The sequence below is a fragment of the Arvicanthis niloticus genome, chromosome 6 (assembly GCF_011762505.2).
Source record: "Arvicanthis niloticus isolate mArvNil1 chromosome 6, mArvNil1.pat.X, whole genome shotgun sequence".
Taxonomy (NCBI): Eukaryota; Metazoa; Chordata; class Mammalia; order Rodentia; family Muridae; genus Arvicanthis; species Arvicanthis niloticus.
Window position 1 is genome coordinate 3,249,221 of NC_047663.1, and position 19,818 is coordinate 3,269,038.

Sequence of the window (19,818 nt, forward strand, 5' to 3'; positions counted from 1 at the left end):
GTGTGCATGTGGGCTTCTCTCTGGTGAGGTTCCCAATGGTCCAGAAGGCTGGAGATAAGAGCTACCGTGAAGCGCGGCAAGGCTCTAGGCTGAGTTCAGGGCTTGGAGGGTCCACTCACTCACGAATCTAAAACAACAGCCGTAAACACAACAGGTCCCTTAGGGAGCCCCGTGCCCTACTTGCGGTGTTGTGAAGGAGTGTGGGGATGGATCTTAGGTTCTCATCTGTATCCCAAGGCCATGTGACTGGAGGATGTGGGAACAGCCTTGCCTCATGTGAGTGTTAGGAACAGCTGGCTGGGTCTCCCAACCTCTGCTAGACACAGAAGCGTGCCAAGGGGATCTTGGCTGGAGCTCAAGTCCCCAGGGATCTATGTGGTTGATGTTGTTGGCTCTGGCTTAAAGGGTTTTGAATCAGAAAATCGGGGAAGCCTGGGAATATGTCATAGCCCAGGAATCGGGATAACCCTCAACAGCCTCAGGCTGTGTTGGGAGATGCCAGCCTTCCCCTCTCTCTCTTGAGAGCTTGGTGCTGACAGACAGTTTTAAAAGAGGTCCCTTCCTCAAAACCTACGTTTAAAATGACAAGCCAAGAAAGCCATCGCTGACTGGAGGAGTCCCAAGTGCTATCCATCTGCCCATCTTGGATACGTTCTTGACATGATTGGCTCTCCCATCTGCCTCCCTCCTCCTAAAGCTGTGCATGTAGCTGTGTTGCCACCTGCCCAGCCAGCCCCTGACCACCTGCTCTGCAACTTCCCACAGGGTACCTGTGCCTGTACATGGAGAAAGATGAGCTGCTGGGGGCTACCCTCATCCTGGCATGGGTCCCCAACTCTCGAATCCAGAGGCAGGATGAGGAGGCCCTACGCTATATCACCCCCGAGAGCTCTCCTGTGCGCAAGGCACCCCGTCCTCGGCGGCGGCGTACCACAAGCCTGGGGGCCCCCTACCAACCCTCTCCCACAGAGCCAAGGCTTCCCCTGATTCCCAAAGACGAGGACATCCTGGTGGTGGTCCAGAACACACAGGATACTGTGCACATCAGTCCTACAGATGAAGATGGGGAAAAGCTGGCCCAGGGACCGGAGGTGGATGGACCCTTACCCACCTCACAGCCTGTGCATAGTGACTCTGGGATCCTGTCCGCGGTCAGCTCCCAGGATGGGACAGAGGATGGCCGGGAGCCACGGCCCGAGGCTGTGGAGGAAGAAGGCTCTCTGGAGTTGTCAGCAGATGGCGTGAGCAGGGATAGCTCCTTCGACTCGGACTCTGACGCCTTCTCCTCACCCTTCTGCCTCTCTCCCATAAGTGCGGCCCTTGCGGAGGGGAACAGTTCTGCGTTCCTGGAGAGCGAGGGGAGGTGAGTGCATGATGCAGACTCCTAAGACCTGACCTGGGTTATCACCTGCTCAGTCCATAAGGTCCAGGCTCGGGTTTAGGGCCACCACATGGTGACTGAGAAGGATGCCCCATGGGTCCCTGTGTTCATGTTCCCAAATCCTCTGCTTCTCAATGCGTTCTTCTTCCACAGCCTCACTACCCAGGACAACCGCCTGGTAGGGTGGCCTCTGACCAGGGATCCGCTCACAGGATCTTTAGACTTTTCTGTTCCTATTTGAGAAGAGTGTCGGATGTGTCTCAGCCCCCAGGCAAACTCCCGCCCCACCCCTGTGACCCTGGATGGTAACTGTGAAGTCATGTGGTGTTGCTTGGCCCACCTCTGGGCTCTGTGCTGTCTTTGTAGACTACCTGACACATAGCCTGGTCCACTGAGCCTGTTGCTAGCTGCAGAGATGGAAATAGCCCTGGGTGTTTGTTGTCAGTGGAATGCGTGCAGCATTTGCTCTTCGGAGGCAATGTGCCTGTGCCCCCTTGGGGAGCACGTGCCGGGAACTTGGCTAGTGAGTGGACTGGATGGCATATGCTGTACTTTCAGGAGTCGGGAGACAGGATGGCTTGCCTTGCAGAGGGCTCTCTGGTCTAGGGGTTCAAGGTGATATGTCTGATCAAGGAGGGCTGTCACCATGTCACCCAGTGTCCTTAGGGGTCTTAGGTCCTGTTGTGTAACAGAACTTTTCCTGGGGAGATACAACACACTCATCTGCTCACCCCAGATAGGGAGCCCACAGTAGATAAAAGTGTGGACACCATCGGAGTCCATCTTGGTGAGCCGTGAGTTTTATTGAGGTCACTTACAGGAATGTGGGCGAGGGGTTACTTACAGGAATAGATATGACTCAAAGACAGCTGCATTACCAATGCCCACCCAAGCATGAGTGACAGCTCACAAAGCTGGAAACCTGGAGCACATGGCACAGCCTTCCGGCAGCTCCTTTCCAGGTGCCTCAAACCTCCTCCAGGCAGCTCAGCTGGTTTCTGCTGCTTGCAGGCAGCTGGTCCAGTCTCTTAAAGGGTCTTAGCAGCACACTCAATCTCAGAGGGAGTCTCAGCTTTCATTGTTTACTCTGGCAGGGAGGGGTCTAGTGAATCTGGTCAGTTTCAGGAACTTCCTGAAGCTTCTCAAGTTGTTTACCTTCCTACTTAAGGAGCTTCCCTGCTAGATGGAACCTGTGGGGAAACTGTTCAACACAGGTCCTCAGAGATTGGTACATGCATGTGTAACTGTGCAAACCCTGGACACCCAAGGATGAGCACATCTGACACCAGTGTCTTCTGTATCCCAGATATCGTGGTACTCAGCTTGTTAGATTTTGGTAAAAGGACACTAATAAAGATATTGGTGAGAGCCAGTGCTAGCCAGAGAATATATGACTGTATTACTGAGCTCACAGGGTAGCGGAGGTTGTGGTGGATGTCAGTGCTGTAGCACATGGGCACTGGGGTCAATTAGATCTAGATTATACATGTCCATGCTATGAGCTAGGTCCTGGCGCTGCCCCACTCCCATATTCAGGGAAGGGAGAGAAGGAGGCTCAGGAGTCCTGTGGCTTGCTGGAGGTCACCAGCAGGACTGGAACCCAGCTGGAGCACACCATCGTGCCAATGCTAGTGAGTCAGTCAGCAGAGGGCACAACAGAGACACCATACCTTGCTGGCTACAGCAGCTAGGAATTCAAGATGGAGTCTGTCCTGATACTACCTCGTTGATAAGGGGTGAGAACATTGGTCTAGGTGTTTGAGAATGCAGACAGAATGAAGCAGTCAACCATAATGAGCATTCCAGGCCAGGTTCACTGAACCAGAATTTGAGTAAGAAGAAACCTTTGCTAACCCTCAGCTGGGCAGGCTCGGGAGCTCCCCCTGGTGGTGCCGCCGCAGCAGTGTCTGGGGCTTTCCAGTGATGCTACACCCAGTGCCAGGCTGAGGTAGAGGTGGCCTTGCCTGGCTTCTCTGTAGCCTACAGTCTGCAGCTGAGGATGGACAGACCTGAGCCTGCTCCCTGACCAGTTGCTCCACCCTGGGATGGAACTAGGATCTGGGAATCAGGCCATGTGGTGTCACAGAGTCCCGGCTCCCTGCTTAGCATGGGTCTGGGGCGAGCTTATCTTCCAGGAACCCCTGCCTCCCCGTTGTAAAATGCAGACTGTAATATGCACCTCATGCCTGTACTGGAGCCCTCAGGTGCGGTGACTCTCGATTCTGGGTTTTATGTCCCTAAGCTCCCTCCCTTCTCCTACTCCCGACTGCTGTGAGCCTCAGTTCCCAGTGCCCTTGCATCTGGCTTTTGAGGGGCCACCTCCATCCAGTTCCCCACAGGCAGAAGGGGGTGCCTCTCACCTTTCTGTGCTCTGACCTCTCCCTGGAGCCTGGATTGCACCCTCAGGCTGCGTGCCTGGTCTGTGGCCAGTGGTGGCTGGAGGTGGGCGACAAAGGGAGTGTCAGACCCTGGCTTTAGGTCAGGCTGGGAGGCTTGTGCATCTGCAGTGCAGCTGTCTCATGGGGGCGGGAGGTTAAGATGTAACTCAGAACCCCTCCTCAGGACAGTGGGTGTGAGCTCAAGGCTGGGGTATGGAATCCGGGAGCCTGTCTGGGAGCTGTCCTCCTGCAGAGGGTGGACAGTGTCTCCTCTACACTCCCTGTGATGCGCCTTGTGCCTTAGCCTCTTGGCTGCTTGTCTGCCATGGTTCCCTGTAGGTTCCCTACACTTGCCCTTCATGCTGGATTGGTGCATTTTGGCTGAGGTTGCTAACAGGTTGTTGTAACAAAACGCCTGAGGCTGAGCATTCACAACAAAAGAAGGGAAGACTGATCCTTTGTGGCAGCAGAGCAGGTAAAGGTTTTGCCGCCAAGGCTGAGTTCAATCTCCAGGACCTAAACAGTGATAGAAAGAGAAATCTTTCTCAAAAGTTGTTCTCTGAGCTCCGCACAGACACAGCCTCTCTCTAATTCTCTCTCTCTGTGTCCGTTCCCCCCCCCATACATTTAAAACAGGCTGGAGAGATGGATCAGTGGTTAGAGCAGTTGTCACTCTTACACAGGACCAGGTTCAGTTCCCAGTACCCACATGGTGTCTCACAACCATCCATAACTCCAGGCAACCTGGTGACCTTCTTAAACCTCTGAAGTGCCAGACACAGACATGGCACACATGCATACATGCAGGCAAAACACAAAACAAAATAAGTACAAATAAAAGGCATTCGTAAGTCACTGTTTAGAAGTTGCAACCCTGGCCTAGTGGGGGATCATCTCTGGTCTCTAGTGAAGCCCTGCTGGCTGTGTCACACAACACTAAAGTTGTCCTTAAAGACAAGAGACGAGATCACAGGATGGGGCTGGCTAGCTTTTTTTCTGTCATGAATTCATTGATTTATTTGCTTTACATTCTGATTGTAGCCCCTTCCTCCCCTCCTCCCAGTCCCACCCTTCCAACCCACTTCCCCCCTTCTCAGAGCCTTGAACTCTGATCCTCCTGCCATCCGTGGGTTTATTCTGTGTTAGGGATCCAGGCCTTGTGTATGCTGGGCTCTACCATCTGAGCTGAGTCCCTAGCCCCTGGACCTGCTTTTCCCACACTGAGGAGTGACCCAGGGTCCCTTACACTGAGATACATCCTCAGACCTTTTCTGTGTTTTCAGACAGTGGTTCGGTCTGAGTTTGAACTCACATGGTAGCTCGGGCAGCCCTTTAACGTTCTATCCTCCTGCCTCAGTTTCCGAGTAGCTGGAATAACAGGCCTGGGCCTCCAGGTATATTCTGAACTCCCCAAGGAGTTTCTGTTTGCAGCGGCCTTGAGAACCATGGCTGTGGAGAGGCCCAAGGGAGAGTGGGTCCTGCGTGCTGGGCAGAGATAGTGTCTGGGCTGGGGACCAGAGCTCTGGTACTAGGTAGAGGCTTAGCTCTGAAGACCTGAGTGCACCCACCTTGCCTGCTCCTTGAATCCAGAGAATAGAGTCCCAGCGAGGGCAGGGCAGGGCGGGGCGGGGCGGGGCGGGGCAGGGCGGGGCAGGGCAGGACAGGACAGATAATCTGGCTCATGGGTGCCCTCTAGTGGCAGAACTGAAGAACAGCATGTACAGGCATAGTAGCTGCTGAGGATGGACAGATGGCAGTGTCATTTCCCTCTCCATCTTGTTATTCAGTGGGATGCTCACAGAAGGCCCGAGGCGTTAGAAGCATGTCAAGGTTCCCTGGTCTGTCTGTATTTGTTCACCGCCTTTGGGATATAGCCCTGCAGGGCCCGCCTCTCAGTAAACCCAGCCATGTACCAAGTTCTGAGATCTCTCTCCATTTCCCTCCAGTGTTACAGTGACAGCCTGAAACCCATGGTCTGTTGATTCAAGACCTTGTTGGGAGTGGATGCCTGGGACTTGGTTCACAGGGATTGGGTTCTGATGGCCTTGGTCTCCCTCTGCCCTCCTGTCCCTTCCAAGTTGTTAGGGAACATAGCTCCAGCCCTGGTAGTGTCAAAGATGACACCAGTTAGGGGCATCTGGTCACCTCTTCACCTCCAAGAGGAATGGGCCCCTTCTGAAGAACCAGATGGGTGTGAGTGTGTGTCTAGCTTGTTTGAGTATGTCTAGCTCGTGTGAGCGTGTGTTTAGCTTGTATGAGGGTCACCTCTTTACCTCCAAGAGGAATGGATCCCTTCTGAAGAACCAGCTAGGTGTGAGTGTGTGGTTAGCTCGTGTGAGCATGTGTTTAGCTTGAGTGAGCCAGCCTTGTACTGAGGGCAGAGATTAACATCAGGCATTCTCCTCGTCTTATTCTGCTCCAAATGCCCTGTATAGAAAATAAGAGATCCCCACGTTTCAGAAAGAGGAAGGTGCACACAGGCGTCTGAGGGAACAAGGAATGGACCCACATACTCACCGGAGGCAAGGAATGTTAGCCGACCCTACTAGCTGAGTATCTATGGTCTGTGACCCAATCCCACCTCTCCCAGCCCTGCAGCACGAGGCAAAAGAATCCCATGCTGCTGCGAGCAAATTCCCAGAGACTCAAAACCAGAGCAGGGCTGGGGAGATGGCTCAGTCAGCCACAAGCCTGGTGACCTGAGCTCAGCCCCAGCGCCACATAAAGAGTCATGTGAGGGCATACGCCCCTGATGTCAGCACTCCTGAGACAGAGGGAGGAGGATCCCTGGGGGCTCACTGGCCAGCCAAAGAGACCCTCTAAAACCACAGTCAACCAACCAAAACCAACAAAAAGGCAGGCTGGAGCTGAGAGGCTCGGTGGGTTAAGAGCACTGACTAGGTGCTTTTCAGAGGACTGGGGGAAGCTTGACAACCACGTGGCAAGTCACACTACCTGTGACTCCAGTCTCAGGGATCCATAGACCTGCTCTGGCTTCCAGTGATGCACAAACAGACATGCAGGCAGAACAGACATCCACTTGACACTGAGGGTGACCCCTGGCTCCCACAAGTGTGTGCAGACACACACATACACGTATGCACACTAGGAAGCACACAGGGTAACTGATGCCGTGGCTGAGCTATGGGGAGGGCCGAGTCCTAATGCAGCCGTTCAGTTAGGCTGCAGGACTCTGGTCATGGAGGAGAACTGTCTGGATCTGAGATGTCCAACATTGTAGACCCTCACGCCACAGCCCCGTGGACCCCTGAAATAGGGCATGTGCAACCAAGAATTCTTATCTATTTCTATTTAGGGTCAGGGTCTCATGTAGCCTAGGCTAGCCTTGAACTCATGAGTCAAGGGTGACCTTGAAGCTCCGAAGATCTGGCAAGCCACCGCCTGACGTTACAGGTGTGCGGTGCTATTCTTAATGTAGTCAGTGTTGGGGGTGGAACCTGCATGCCACACACACTGCATCAACTCCAGCCCCAGCTGCAGCTGACCGCTTTAATTGTGTGTATTGAGTATTACTGATTTAAATGGCACTCTGGCCTGTGTTGGCTAGCCGGATCAGGATAAAGACACCAGAGTGTGTAAGCACACAGGCCTGTTATGAGGCAGGTTTTAGTTTTGCACATATTATTATGTGATTCTATTAATCTTAGAAAGTAAATTTAAAAAATAGCCCTAAGCTGGGTGGGATTGCTCACACACCCAGCACTTAGAGATAGAAGGATGCAGATCCCTGTGAGTTCAGAGGCCAACCTGGTCTACACAAGGTTCCAAGACAACCAGGGATACATAGTGAGACCTGTATCAAAACAAATAACCCAGAGCTGGAAATGGCTTGGCACTTAAAAGCAGACTGCCCTTGCAGAGGAGCAGGGTTCAATTCCCATCACCCACATGGTGGCTCACATCTGCCTGTAATTCCAGTTCCAGGGGATCTGACCTCCTAAAGCACCAGACATACTTGTGATGTGCACATGCACGCGCACGCACGCACACACACACACCCGCGCACACACACACACACACACACACACACGCACGCACACACACAGGCAAACACATATAAAAACAAATCTAAAAAAATGTTATTTATTTACAAAAAAATTACCCAGCCTTCTAACAGTGTGATCAGATGCTCATTCTCTGCTTCCTTTAGTTCCCAGGATGTCATCTGAGCCTTCTCCCTGGGGACAGTGAGGACCAAGTCCTCTCTGTCATTCCTGGTACACATTCCCAGGGTGCCAGACCCAGTGAAGGATTGGTGTTTAGGTGAGGGACAGATGTGGTGGCGTTGAGTCCCCAGCAGGGTTGCGGCCTCTTCCTGAGGTTCTGGGTTCCTGTCAGCCTGCCTGAGGCCCAGAGGAGCCTGGCTCAGCCACAGATGTAAACAAGCATCTTGGGCAGGGATTCTGCGGCAAGGTCCCCTGGCCGGTCCCCTCCCTTCTCCCTGCTGCTTCCAGGCATTTCTGTCCCAAGCAGCCTCCCTGTTTTCTGGCCTTGTTCCTCCGAGCTGGGACACTCCAGCCCTCCTGCTGAAACCGCAGCCACCGCAGGCAGAGGAAACTTTGCCCTTGAATGGGGCATATTGGAGGGTTTTTTAACGTGTGTGTGTGTGTGTGTGTGTGTGTGTGTGTGTGTGTGTATTTTCAGAAGACATCAGAAATTGCTTTCAGTGCAGGTAATTCACAGTGCCCATACACCTGTGTGGGGTGCACATGTATGTGTGTGCATGTAGATGGAAGGTTGACATCGGATGTCTTCTTTAATTGCTTGCCACTTCAGTTTTCCTAGACAGGGTCTGTCATCCAGCCAAACTGGCTAGGTAACAAGACAGGATCTTCCTGTCTTAGCCTTCTCAGGGCTGAGATTAAAGTTCCCAGCTTTTTTTTTTTTTTTTTTTTAATGGGTGTCAATCGTCAAACTCGGATCCTCGGCCCCTCGTGTCTTACTGTTTTGTTTCTTTCGGACTCAGTTGTCCAGGCTGGATTGGATTGGATTGAACTCGGTGCATAGAGGATATGATGTTGAAACTCAGATCCTCCCATTTCTTCATGAGCTGGGGTTAGAGGGTTCATCAACACACTTGGCTTTGTGGGGGTCTTGATTCTCTCTCTCTCTCTCTCTCTCTCTCTCTCTCTCTCTCTCTCTCTCTCTCTCTGTGTGTGTGTGCGCTCGCGCGTGCATGCTATGAGTCGGAAGGCCATACCCTTGGAGGCCAGAAGAGGGCATGAGAGTTACAGATGGTTGTGATTCTCCTGATGTGGGTGCTAGAAACTGAAGTCCGATTCTTTGGAAGAGCAGCGAGTGCTCATAACTGCTGAGCCAGCTCTCCAGCCCCTGTCAGTGGGGGCTTGGAAGCCCCATGCATCTCCTTGCTGCTGTTTCAGAGTTGGGCTGGGGATAGGTCCCCAGGGTGTCTGCCCTAGCATCACATAACCTGGTGGAACCTTTCATTTTATTAATGTTTGTTAGATGTAAATTCTAATGAAGTGGCTGCTTTCATGGAGAGCGAGGGACAGGTTTCCTGGAAGCCACGTGCAGAGCCTGGAACAGCTGCTGCGGTGGATGTCACGCCAGGTGTCACGCCTGACTCTTGTTGGGCACACAGTGGGGTCAGCCCACCTTGAAGGGTGAACATGGCGGAGTAAATGGTCTAAGTGTTTTTGCCTTTGGGAGGAAACAGGTCCATAACAAGGCATCAGCTCGATGGCTGAATTATTAATGGCGTTACCACGCATGGTTTGGCGTGGCAGCCTCTACCCCCACGTGAGTAGAGTACAGCATAGAGTGCTGAGAGAAATCCGAGTATCCAGGAAGGTTCTAGACTTAGTAAACTTGGTAGAACCATGAGCCTAGCAGTGTGGGTGCCTAGGTGCTGCTGCCACAGAGGCTCCTGGCCCATCACCCTGCCCTGCTCCAGGTGACAGGGGTGTGTCATGCCCCTGGGTTGTCTCCTGAATGGCCAGCTGATTCCTTTCTTTGTGACCATCATGTACAGGGAGGCATGCCCAAGAAGGAGTGGGCATCCTCCCAGGGAGAGCACCAGAGGAGGGAGGAACACACAGGAACAGCCTTGGCAAGCCCTCTTGGTCCCTGCCTGTCCCTCTGTTCTCCCTCAGAAGCTGCCCAGTGCTCTGGGAAGAAGAGAAACCAGAGGAAGGGAGGGAAGGATCAGCCAGGGAATAAAGGGCAAGTGGAGAGAGAGGCCCAGAGGCAGGAGAGGCCAGGTGAGCAGGTGAGGTGGGATCGAGGCAGGGCCTGGTGGCATGTGGATGACTCTGTCACGCTGCTGAGGACCAGGGAGGGCTGGGGTGAGGGTCAGGTGCTAAGGGCCTAGTCCATGGGTACTGCCCCCTGCTGGTGTCAGGAAGGCAAGTCCCGCAGAGACCAAGGGAAGGTAGCAGCCAGGAATCCCGAGGGGCGCTGGGGAGGGGTAGGTCTTCCTGAGCCCTGCTGTGGGTGTTTGAGCCGCCCACCACCCCTGCCTTTCAGGAAACTCTGGGGAGACCCGCACATCCCTCCATCCTGGCGCAGGAGGCTGCTGCTTCCGGGAGCCGTTGTTTGGGCTTGTTTGCGCTTCTGCAGCCTGGAGCTGCGACTCATTTCTTTAAAAACATCCCCTTGCTCGACACCCTGCAATCTGCTCCAAGCCGTGGAAGACTCGTCTCGCCGTATGTTTCTGTAGCACTTGGCAGACTCCTTGCGGAGGCTGTCCTTCCCCAGCCCACCCCCAATCTAGGTGGCTGTCCCCACCTGCACCTCCAGCTTGGAGGGTAGCCCTTCAGGGATCCCCCAGGAGCTTCAGGGATGACAGCAGCAGGTCCAAGACCACGGACCGGCCCGCAGACCCCCGGGGACAGCTAGAAACAGTCAGGGGGGGTCTCACTGTCGGGCCAGGAAGTCAAGGATGCCCAGGCAGCAAACCGGGCCGGCAGTCGCTGGCTGCCCTTCAGCTTCCTGCCCATTAGTCGGCTCTGGCTGCCACCCACTCCAGGAACTTGGAGACACTGCCAAAGAATTTGGACTGCGTCTCGCCAGCACCCGGCCCTTCCATGTGCTACTCGATGTACACATGTGTTTGGCTTGCACATGACAATGGGAGGAGCTGTGGGCTGGGATCCAGGGATCCGGCAGGGCTGCCGCCCGGTGCACCTCAGAGCCAGATACCCAGGTGTGAACTGCCCTAGATCCGAAATCCCCAGTGTGACCTCAGCAAGGTTCTTACTTCCTAGCCTCAGTCTCCCCACCTGTGAAATGGGGCCTTGGTGAGGGTGTGTGGTATATGCAAAGCCCTGGCAGCGAGCCCAGCACAGTGGGCACCACTCACTGTTGGCCATGGTGACCAGACTGACAGGTGGCACCTCTATATGCCCAACATTCTTCAGCCCTCTGCTCAGAGTTTGGTATGGGTGTCCCAGGGTCACCATGATAAAGAACCATAAGCCAGCTACTGAAGACGAGAAACGCATCCTTTTATGGTCAAGGTGTCTGTTCTGGTTCCTGTGGCCTTCAGCCTCAGCCTTCGCCGTAGTCACATGACCTTGCCCTGTCTGTGTGCACACTCTCCTCTTGATGAGGATGCTAGATTAGGGTCCCCCAACTGCAGCACATCCTGATCCGAACCTGACAACACCTACTGTACACCGGCACCTAGTGAGGCCACCTGGCGAGGTTCCGGCAGGACAGGGATTTGAACATGGTGCAACCTTTCCCAAGTTCTGTGGACATCAATGCCAATGGCGAGGAAAAACTCGAGGTCCTGTTCTTGTCCACTTGTAGAGAGGGTCACTCGACAAGGTTAATGTCTTGAGTTACTGGCCATGACGCTAACTCTGAACTTAAAAAATGAAAAGAGGCTATAGAAGTCGGGCAGTGGTGGCGCACACCTTTAATCCTGGCACTCGGCTGGCAGAGGCAGGCAGATCTCTGAGTTTGAGGCCAGCCTGGCCTACAGATTGAGTTCAAGTTCTAGGACAGCCAGGGCTACACAGAGAAACCCTCTCTCTCTCTCTCTCTCTCTCTCTCTCTCTCTCTCTCTTTCTCTCCCCCTCCCTCTCTCTCTCTCTTTCTCTTTCTCTTTCTCTCTCTCTCTCTCTCTCTCTCACACACACACACACACACACACACACACACACACACACACGGGACTGAGAGATGGCTTGGCAGGTATAGCGCTAGCGGGGCAAGCCTGACAACTTAAATTCGATCCTGGAAGCCACAGGAAGTGCCAGGTGAAGTGGTGTACATCTGGAAGCCCCCCAGCATTCCTACAGTATGTGGAAGGCAGAGACAGGAGGATCTCCCTAGAAGCTCACAGGCCAGCCAGCCCAGGTTACGTGGGAATTGAGAACTGGCTGACCTCTGACCTCCGTACGCATGCGATTATGTTTATGTGTGTGCATGCGTGTATGTGGACGAATGTGTGCGTGTGTGAGTGTGTGAATTTGTGAGTGTGCGTGTGCATGCATTCATGTAGGTGTGTGAGTCTGTATGATACATGCTACAGTGTGTGTACATGTGTGAGTGCATCTCTGTGCATGTGTGTGTATATGTGTGCATGCGTGTGTGTTTACAAATATTTAAACTGCGCCTTCATGGAGCCCCTTGGTCACCTGTCTTTTGTACCTCAGCCCCAATTGGCCTCTGAGGGAAGTCAAGTAGTAGGTCTTGTTCTAAGTCCCCACAGGTGAGTGGGGCCTGAGGATCGACATATTATTAATTTACCTTAAAAATGACAAATTGCATCTGGACCCGTGGGCTGGTGGTTAATCCCCGCACCCACAACCATCTGAAACTCCAGTTCCAGGGGATCCGATGTTCTTTTCTGGCCTCCGTGGACACCAGGCACACCCACGTGCTGCAGACAAAATTCAGGCAAAATGAAACTCATAAACCTAAAAGAAAAATAAATCTTCTTAAAAGGTGATAAAAGAGTTCTGCGTGCTGGCCCACACCTGTAAGCTTCGCAGGGGGGCGGAGGCAAGAGAACTGCTGCAAGTGGGAGGCTAGCCTGGGCTACATAGCAGAACCTATATAAGAGAAAAAGGGAGACAGGATATATACCTGTTTCAGGAATTTGGGGGAGAAGCTTTGATACTATGGGGGCGGTGGTCACTGTTATCCTGTGGACTTATTTTCCGCCTGTCCTCATGGTAGGATCTGACTGGAACTAGCACTCTCTGTCTCAGGGACTTGGGGCCTGGACCAAAAGCTGGTATTTTGTGCTTTATGGGCCTCATGGGTACTGCTGCTGTGTCTGAATGCCACCTTGTGTGGCAAACGCCTCCACCCAAAATATATGCAAATGTGCTCCTCCCACCCACCGTGAGCCTCACCGCAGACACGGAGATGTGAGCTTTGTATGGTATTTGTAGGTCGTGAAATATTTTTTGATTTTCTTTCAACATTTAAGATACTCAGACTTAGAGCGGGTGTTGCACATAGCTTGAATCATAGTACTCAGAAGGCAGAAGCAGGTAGCTCTCTTGTGAATTCAAGGCTGACCTGGTCTACATAGTCAGTTCCAGGACAGCCGTGGCAGCAATGAGACTCTGTCTCAAAACAAACATAAACAAAACAAAACCCAAAAATGTGTGGGCTGGAGATGTATTATGGAACCCGGGTGTAGTCTCCAGCCCTTTACAAACCAGCTGTGGTGGGGCATGCCTATAATCCCAGCGTTCAGGGCAGGAAGATCAGAAGTTCAAGGTCATCCTTGGCTACATTGTTAGAGGCCAGCCTCAGGAACAGGAGACCTTGTCACAAACAAGCAAGCGAGCTCAGAGTGTGTATGGGAGCAGGGATAAAGAAGTCTGTTAATGGAATATTTAGAATCAGGCTGGCCCTCACCTGCAGTTCCAGAACTTGAAGCCAAAGGAAGAGGTTTGTGAAGTAGAGGCCAGATGGGCTACAGGATGCGTCTTGTCTCAAACAAAAACAGCAGGATCAGAGAGATAGCTCAGCATGTTGAAGTTCCTGGTGTCACACCTGATGGGTCATATCTGATCCCCAGGACCTTCATAGTGAAGAAGAGAACTGAGTCCTCTGACCTCTTCATGTGCGCGCGCGCACACACACACACACACACACACACACACACACACACTAAATTGATGAAGTAAAGGAACAAAGATTGATTGCCTGGCTCCGGGGCCGTACAGACAGCAGACTGGAGAGAGACAGACAGCAGACTGGACTTTGCCTGGCCCTAGTCTAGGCCAAGCACTGCCCAGTAGAGATACAATGGATGACCTTTGCCCCATCCATCCCTCATGGTGGCATTCTGGAAATACCCTCACTTGGCCTGTAAAGGAGACTGAGCCAGCCTGTGGGTATCCTGTGGCTACAGGCACAGTCTCTGTAAATTGTGTGTGTGTGTGTGTGTGTGTGTGTGTGTGTGTGTCCGTGTGGCCTCATCTCCCGCCATGTCAAGATCCAGAGCACAAGGCACCCTTAGGACAGCTCTGCAGAATTGTCCCCAGCTCCTTGTCTGTGTCCTTGGCCACCACTTCCTTTCCCGTCTCTACAAGGATCCTCAAGTGTCACCTGAGTTTAGATCTGTATAAGACTACATGCCGTTATATTAGCTAGTATGTCTCACGGTATGGGTGTGACTACCCCGGTGTGACCACACCCACTGAAGGACATTGGTGGGTTGCTTCCAGCTTGGGGCAGTTACAGACAAGGCCTTTATGAATGTTCATATACAGGTTTTGTCTGAACGTTTTAGTTCTCCATGATAAATTCCCAGGAGTGGGCCTGTTGGGCAGCAAGGTGATCGTTTCTATTTCGGTTTTATGAGAAATTGCCCAGCAGTTTCCAGCATGACTGTGTTCTTCATATTTCCTCCAGCAACCCAGGAACGATCCAGGTTTGTTATTTGTTATTTTGAAAGTTTTATACATGTGCAAGTTATATTTTTGATTTTTTGAAAAGATTTTTTAATTTTAGTACTCTGTATGGGGGTGTGTGTGTGTGCGTGTGTGTGTGTACACGTGTGTGCAGTGTTCACAGAGGCCAGAGGTTTCAGATACCCTATAGCTGGAATTATAGTGGCTGTGAACTGCCTGCAAAACATACTGGGAACAGAACCTAGGAACCTTTGGAAAAGCAGTATGTTCTTCGCAGCCAAGCCACTGCTTCTGCTCCTGTGTGATGCATCTAAACATACTCACTCCGTGGCCGTCTTTTGTCTTTTAGCCTCTTCCCTCTGACTCCCTTTGTCCTCTGCCTCTTCCCTCTGACTCTCCTTGTCCCCTGCCTCTTCCCTCTGACTCCTTTGACCTCTGCCTCTTCTCTCTGACTCCCCTTGTCCCCTGCCTCTTCCCTCTGACTCCCTTTGTCCTCTGCCTCTTCCCTCTGACTCCCCTTGTCCTCTGCCTCTTCCCTCTGACTCCCCTTGTCCTCTGCCTCTTCCCTCTGACTCCTTTGACCTCTGCCTCTTCCCTCTGACTCCCTTTGTCCTCTCAACTAGTCCCTAATCCTACTTCCATGGCCACCTGTGTCCCACTGAGTTTAGTTAGAACTGCTTGCATGAACATGGGGGAGTGGTGACTCCACCAGCAGCTACACCACTGAAGAAGATCTTTCCCCTTCCAACCTCAGCAACCATTTACTACCCAGAACTCCTGGGGAGAGGGGTAGGTCCTCACAAGCTCCCCTCCTCTTTCATGATGGAATGTTGACAGGCCTTATGCGGGTCTCACATGGGGAAATACCACCTCTGTAAGTTACAAGACTGCCTTTCTCCATTGTCCTCTCCACCCTCCCACTCTTACATCCTTCCTGACCTCTCTTCTGTGATGTTCTCCGGGGCTTGGAGGAGGTGATACAGGTGTCCTGTTTAGGGCCCAGCACTCAAGATGCAGTTTTCTGCATTCCCACAAACCCTTGTGTTGCCAAGGTTGGTTTTGAACTCCTGGACTTTAGCAGTCCCCCTGCTTGAGCCTCTTGAGTAGCTTTTGGGACTGCCTGCTTTGTTTGCTTATTGGAAGCTGTCTGGGCTGGTGTGTGGCCGTGCCTTGGATGCCTGTAGTGTCTTCCCACTGATGACCGGGCACTTTGCATCTTTGCTTACGTTCACCTGCCGTCTCTACATCCTCTTTGTCAAAGTGTCCCTCTGTCCTAAAGAGCCCAGGTGTGCTTTACTCTCTCTTGAATTTTCAATTGTTTTTTTGAAATTTATTTTAGAGACTAGGCTTTTGTTGAACACGTGAGGCTTATCAGTGTTCCCTTCTGCAGTGCATGCCACCGATGCCAAGTCTCGAAACCCCTGGTCTGGCAGGGGACTGGAAGCCATTCAGGTGTTTCTCTGCCTCGTGGCCTTGTGTCTATGGCCCATGTGAGTTATCCTGGGTATAAGGTGTGAGGTTTGTGTTCAGGCTGTGCGTTGACCCCAGCTGTACGTGTTAGAAGGACTTCTTTGCCTGCAGAGTCCCGTTTGGCCGTGGGGAAGTGCTTGTGTGGACCATTGGGTTTTTTTTTTTTTTTTTTAAGCTCATAATCACTTCTCTCTTCCCCCTTCTCCCTCCAAATCTTCCCATGTTGTCCCATGCAAATCTATAACCTTCTTAATTGTTACATACGTGTGTGTTCCCAAGTCTATAAATAACAACCTGCTCAGTGTTTTTAATATTCCCTGTATGTGTATTCTCAGGGCTGACCACTGCCTAACCAGCCCATGTGCCCTTCCCTGTGGAGACCGGCTCCTACCCTCGGCATTCCATGGTTGCCTGCCTGTAGCTCTCTGTGTGGGGCTGAGGCCTCGTGGGCGGTCCTCATCCACATTAGCACATCTGTTGGCATCATCCTCGTTCCTGTCATGTTTAGGTAGTTAATGTTGGGGAGACCTTCTGGGTGCAGCTTCTGACATTTCTAAAACGTACAGTCTCACAGCACATGGCTGTGTTGTTAAAAGCAAAGAGAAACGCAAAGTGAATCATGGAAACTGCCCAGGTGTTCAAATCAGTACCCGTTCAGTATGGGGTCCATACAGCGTCACCCAAGGAAGCTTTGCTCCGTGTCTTCTCCCTGTCTTGTGTTCAGTATGGGATTGCTGCACTCCGGGCGTCAGGAGTGGCTCATGCTCTGTAATGCCCTTGGCTCAGTGCAGTGTATTGTTCATGACTCCGTTTAGGATTCTTTGTGGTCCATTGTTTAGTGACCGGCTTTGTCCGTGGCTAGGGCCCCTCACTGTCTGGCTCAGGGCCTTGGATCATCTGCTCTGCTCAGGGGACCTATTTTGCCTGTGGTTAGGAGCCCTACACTGTCAGCGGCTTTGAGCCCTCTGTGGTCCAGTGTGGATCTGTACTGTTAAGGTCTCGTCTCACCTCCCCCTACCTGTTCTCTACCAGACGGTTTTTTTTTTTTTTTCCTTTGTAATACTCGTATGGCTTCTAGCAAGAAGGCTGAGCTGGCTTACCACCCCGTAAGGAAATTCTGCAGCCCAGATCCTCCTCTCTCTGAGCCAAGATTCCAGAAGTCACCTGCAAGGGAACTGGGCTCCAGAGATATGGGGTGGGGATATTGGGTGGTCAGGTTCTTCTTGAATTCAACTCTCTTGTCAGCAGAGGCTGGCAGGTCTTAAACAGCTGAATGCTTCCGGTTAAAGCTACCCAGTAGGAAGGAAATAAACTATTGCCCCTAAGCTGAAGAGGCAATGTCCCAAGAGAAGGGTCGTTCTTCCTGTTCCCACCCCTTCCCGCCTTGCCTAGGGCACCTGAGCCAAGGCCTGGAACTTTTTCACAGCCTCCTGGGGTCCCTGACGTAACCTAGCCTACTGGTTGCACAGGCTTCTGTGGCTCACTGGGGCCTGTGCTGTGCATACAGGAGCTGCCCCAGGGAGCCGGCAGCTGTTGGTCTGTCTCTTGCATCAGCAGCTCTGATCATCAAGGCCAGCCTGAGGTCTCAGACACCCTTAGGGGATGACGTGGCAGCTCACTGGGCATCCGGGAGATCATGCAGTGCCTCTAGGGGCCCAACCTGGCTGTCGTAATGTAACCAACACATGATGAAACCCTCAGCAACCTGAGGCTTTTGTCCTGGGATGCAGATGTTTTTCTCTGCCTCTGACTTGCATGCCTACACTTTGCAGCTGGGCAAATGGCACCTTCTGTTTCTGCTCAACTCCTGTCCCTAGGCACATGGGTCATGGTATAGAGGACATGGGGCTCATGCTGACCCCTCACTTTCCATACAGAGGGCGCCTCCTTGTTTCAGGGAACCGCGTAGACAGTCACCCAGCCTCACTCAGCCACACTTCACTCTGAAAGTCATCCTCCAGCTTTGATCTTCCTTAGCCGCCAAGGGTAAAACAGATGGTCCCTAATGGTGGGCTCTGGCGACCAAACCCTGGGCCGTGTCTCTGCTCTGCCTGTCCACTGCACAATGGGGCTAGCACCTGACCCTCCTACAAGACAGCCCTTGGGAGAGGCTTTGGACTGGGAGTCCTGAGCTGAGTGTCTAGCGCCAGTCTCGACGGAGCTCCAGCTGGGCTCATGTTTGTTCTCGTGCCTTCCTTACCCTAGAGTCCTAGGAGAGGAGATATTGAAATTGACCACAGGAGTTAAACACCTGACTCTGTTCCTTTTATTCTGTGGCTCTTTGACATGTGTTTCCAACCCTTGAGAAAGCTGGTTTCTCCCAGGTAGCCCAGGAACCAGTAGCCCATGCTGACGGAGGCTGGTGTGTGGGACAGGAGACGGGGAGTGAGGTCGAATGCTTCGTGGGTCATTGGAGGAAGCAGCTGTGTGGATCTGGGATGAAGGGAGCCAGGGCATTCAGAAGTAGGACCTAAGATATGGCTCTGAAGAGGGCAGCACAGGAAGACAGAGGAGGTGTCAGGATCCGCTGCGTGTCTGTAAATATTTAAACACAGCGAGGTTCAAGGTTGGTCGTTCAAGCTCTCTTCGAGTCTGGCAGCCATGCTGGGGCCACGGTCAAGCCATAGTCTCCTCCCCACGGGACTTCAGGGGCTTGCAGTTCCAAAAACCATGATTTTATTTGGGTCATAGTCTCCTCTTGGGAGATGCAGAAAGATGGTCCTCGCAGGTTAGGCTTCGTGACCAGCATGCATCTCCATCCATCTGTCTCCCTGATGGGGGTCAGTTCTGAGAACTGCAGGGCTACAGCTGCCAAGATCAATAGTGGGTACTCAGGGAGGGATGTCAGGGGCGGTCACAGCCTGCCTCAGCCCCCTCCGCCCCCCGGTGAAATGCCTTGGGAGAAGCTGAGAGGCATCTATCAGGATGGGCAGTGGCCATGGCTGAGGACAGTCATGGGGACTGGGCATGGCAATCCCCAAAGGGCCCACGTGGGTCCCAGCTTCTTACAGAACAATGTTCATCTCTTACCACAGGGTAGTGTTTGAGTACTGCAGCCCCAACCTTCCCTCTGCTGTGCCAGGCAAACAGTAAACCAGCAGCCGCTGTCCCCAGAAATTCTATTGTGTGGAGCTGGCAGGGCAGGCTGGAGGGATCTCTGGGTGCCCAGCAGATGGCAGGCTTCTCCCAGATCAGCAGGGGCCATCTACCCGACACTTCCACCCATTCCTTCCTCCAGGACACCACACCCTTTCCCTCCTGTTCTTCCTTCTTGCGGTTGGTTTTAGGGAAAACTAAACAGCCCAAGCAGCAGACGAGACCCTCCTGAAGGCAGTTGCCATGACAACTGCCTTAGTTTGGTCAGTGGAGACGCACTAGGTCCAGACCTGGTTCCTTGCTGTGGCCTGCCTGAGACCACAGCCTGTCTTCCCCGTCCCCATCGCCTCTGCCTCCTCTTCGGGTGGTGGTGAATGTCCCCAACACTTTAAGCCAGCCACAGCCTCTTTAGGGACCAAACCGGTTTCAAACTGTCTTGGTCTCTGGCCCTAAAGCAAAGGTAAGTGGTTGGTGTCTTACCTGGAGTGGGTGGCCAGCTGCATACAGCCTGTTTCTTATCCTGGCTACTCACCCTCTGTGGGCACATGACCCACCAAGACAGGCCCACTGACTCAAGGGTGCCTTGTCCGGGGTTAACCTTTGCCTTCTGCTTTTTGCCCTCCTGTTT

At 52.8% G+C, this 19,818-nt stretch overlaps 1 protein-coding gene and 1 long non-coding RNA gene across 6 annotated transcripts in view; one reads left to right on the plus strand and one right to left on the minus strand.

The window, feature by feature from the left end:
* Nucleotides 1–19,818, plus strand: part of Tbc1d16 (TBC1 domain family member 16) — an 84,964-nt gene that overhangs the window by 18,474 nt on the left and 46,672 nt on the right. For all 5 annotated transcript variants that reach the window (XM_034505821.2, XM_034505822.2, XM_076935371.1 and 2 more), the window contains exon 3: nt 766–1,363. In XM_034505821.2, the coding sequence (XP_034361712.1) occupies nt 766–1,363 (598 nt within the window). The remainder of the gene's footprint in view (nt 1–765; nt 1,364–19,818) is intronic.
* LOC143442498 (uncharacterized) lies at nt 11,481–13,942 on the minus strand. The gene is made up of 3 exons (XR_013110734.1): nt 13,624–13,942; nt 12,499–12,668; nt 11,481–11,611 (listed from the first exon to the last, which is right to left on the minus strand). It is a non-coding gene; the product is annotated as an uncharacterized LOC143442498 (long non-coding RNA).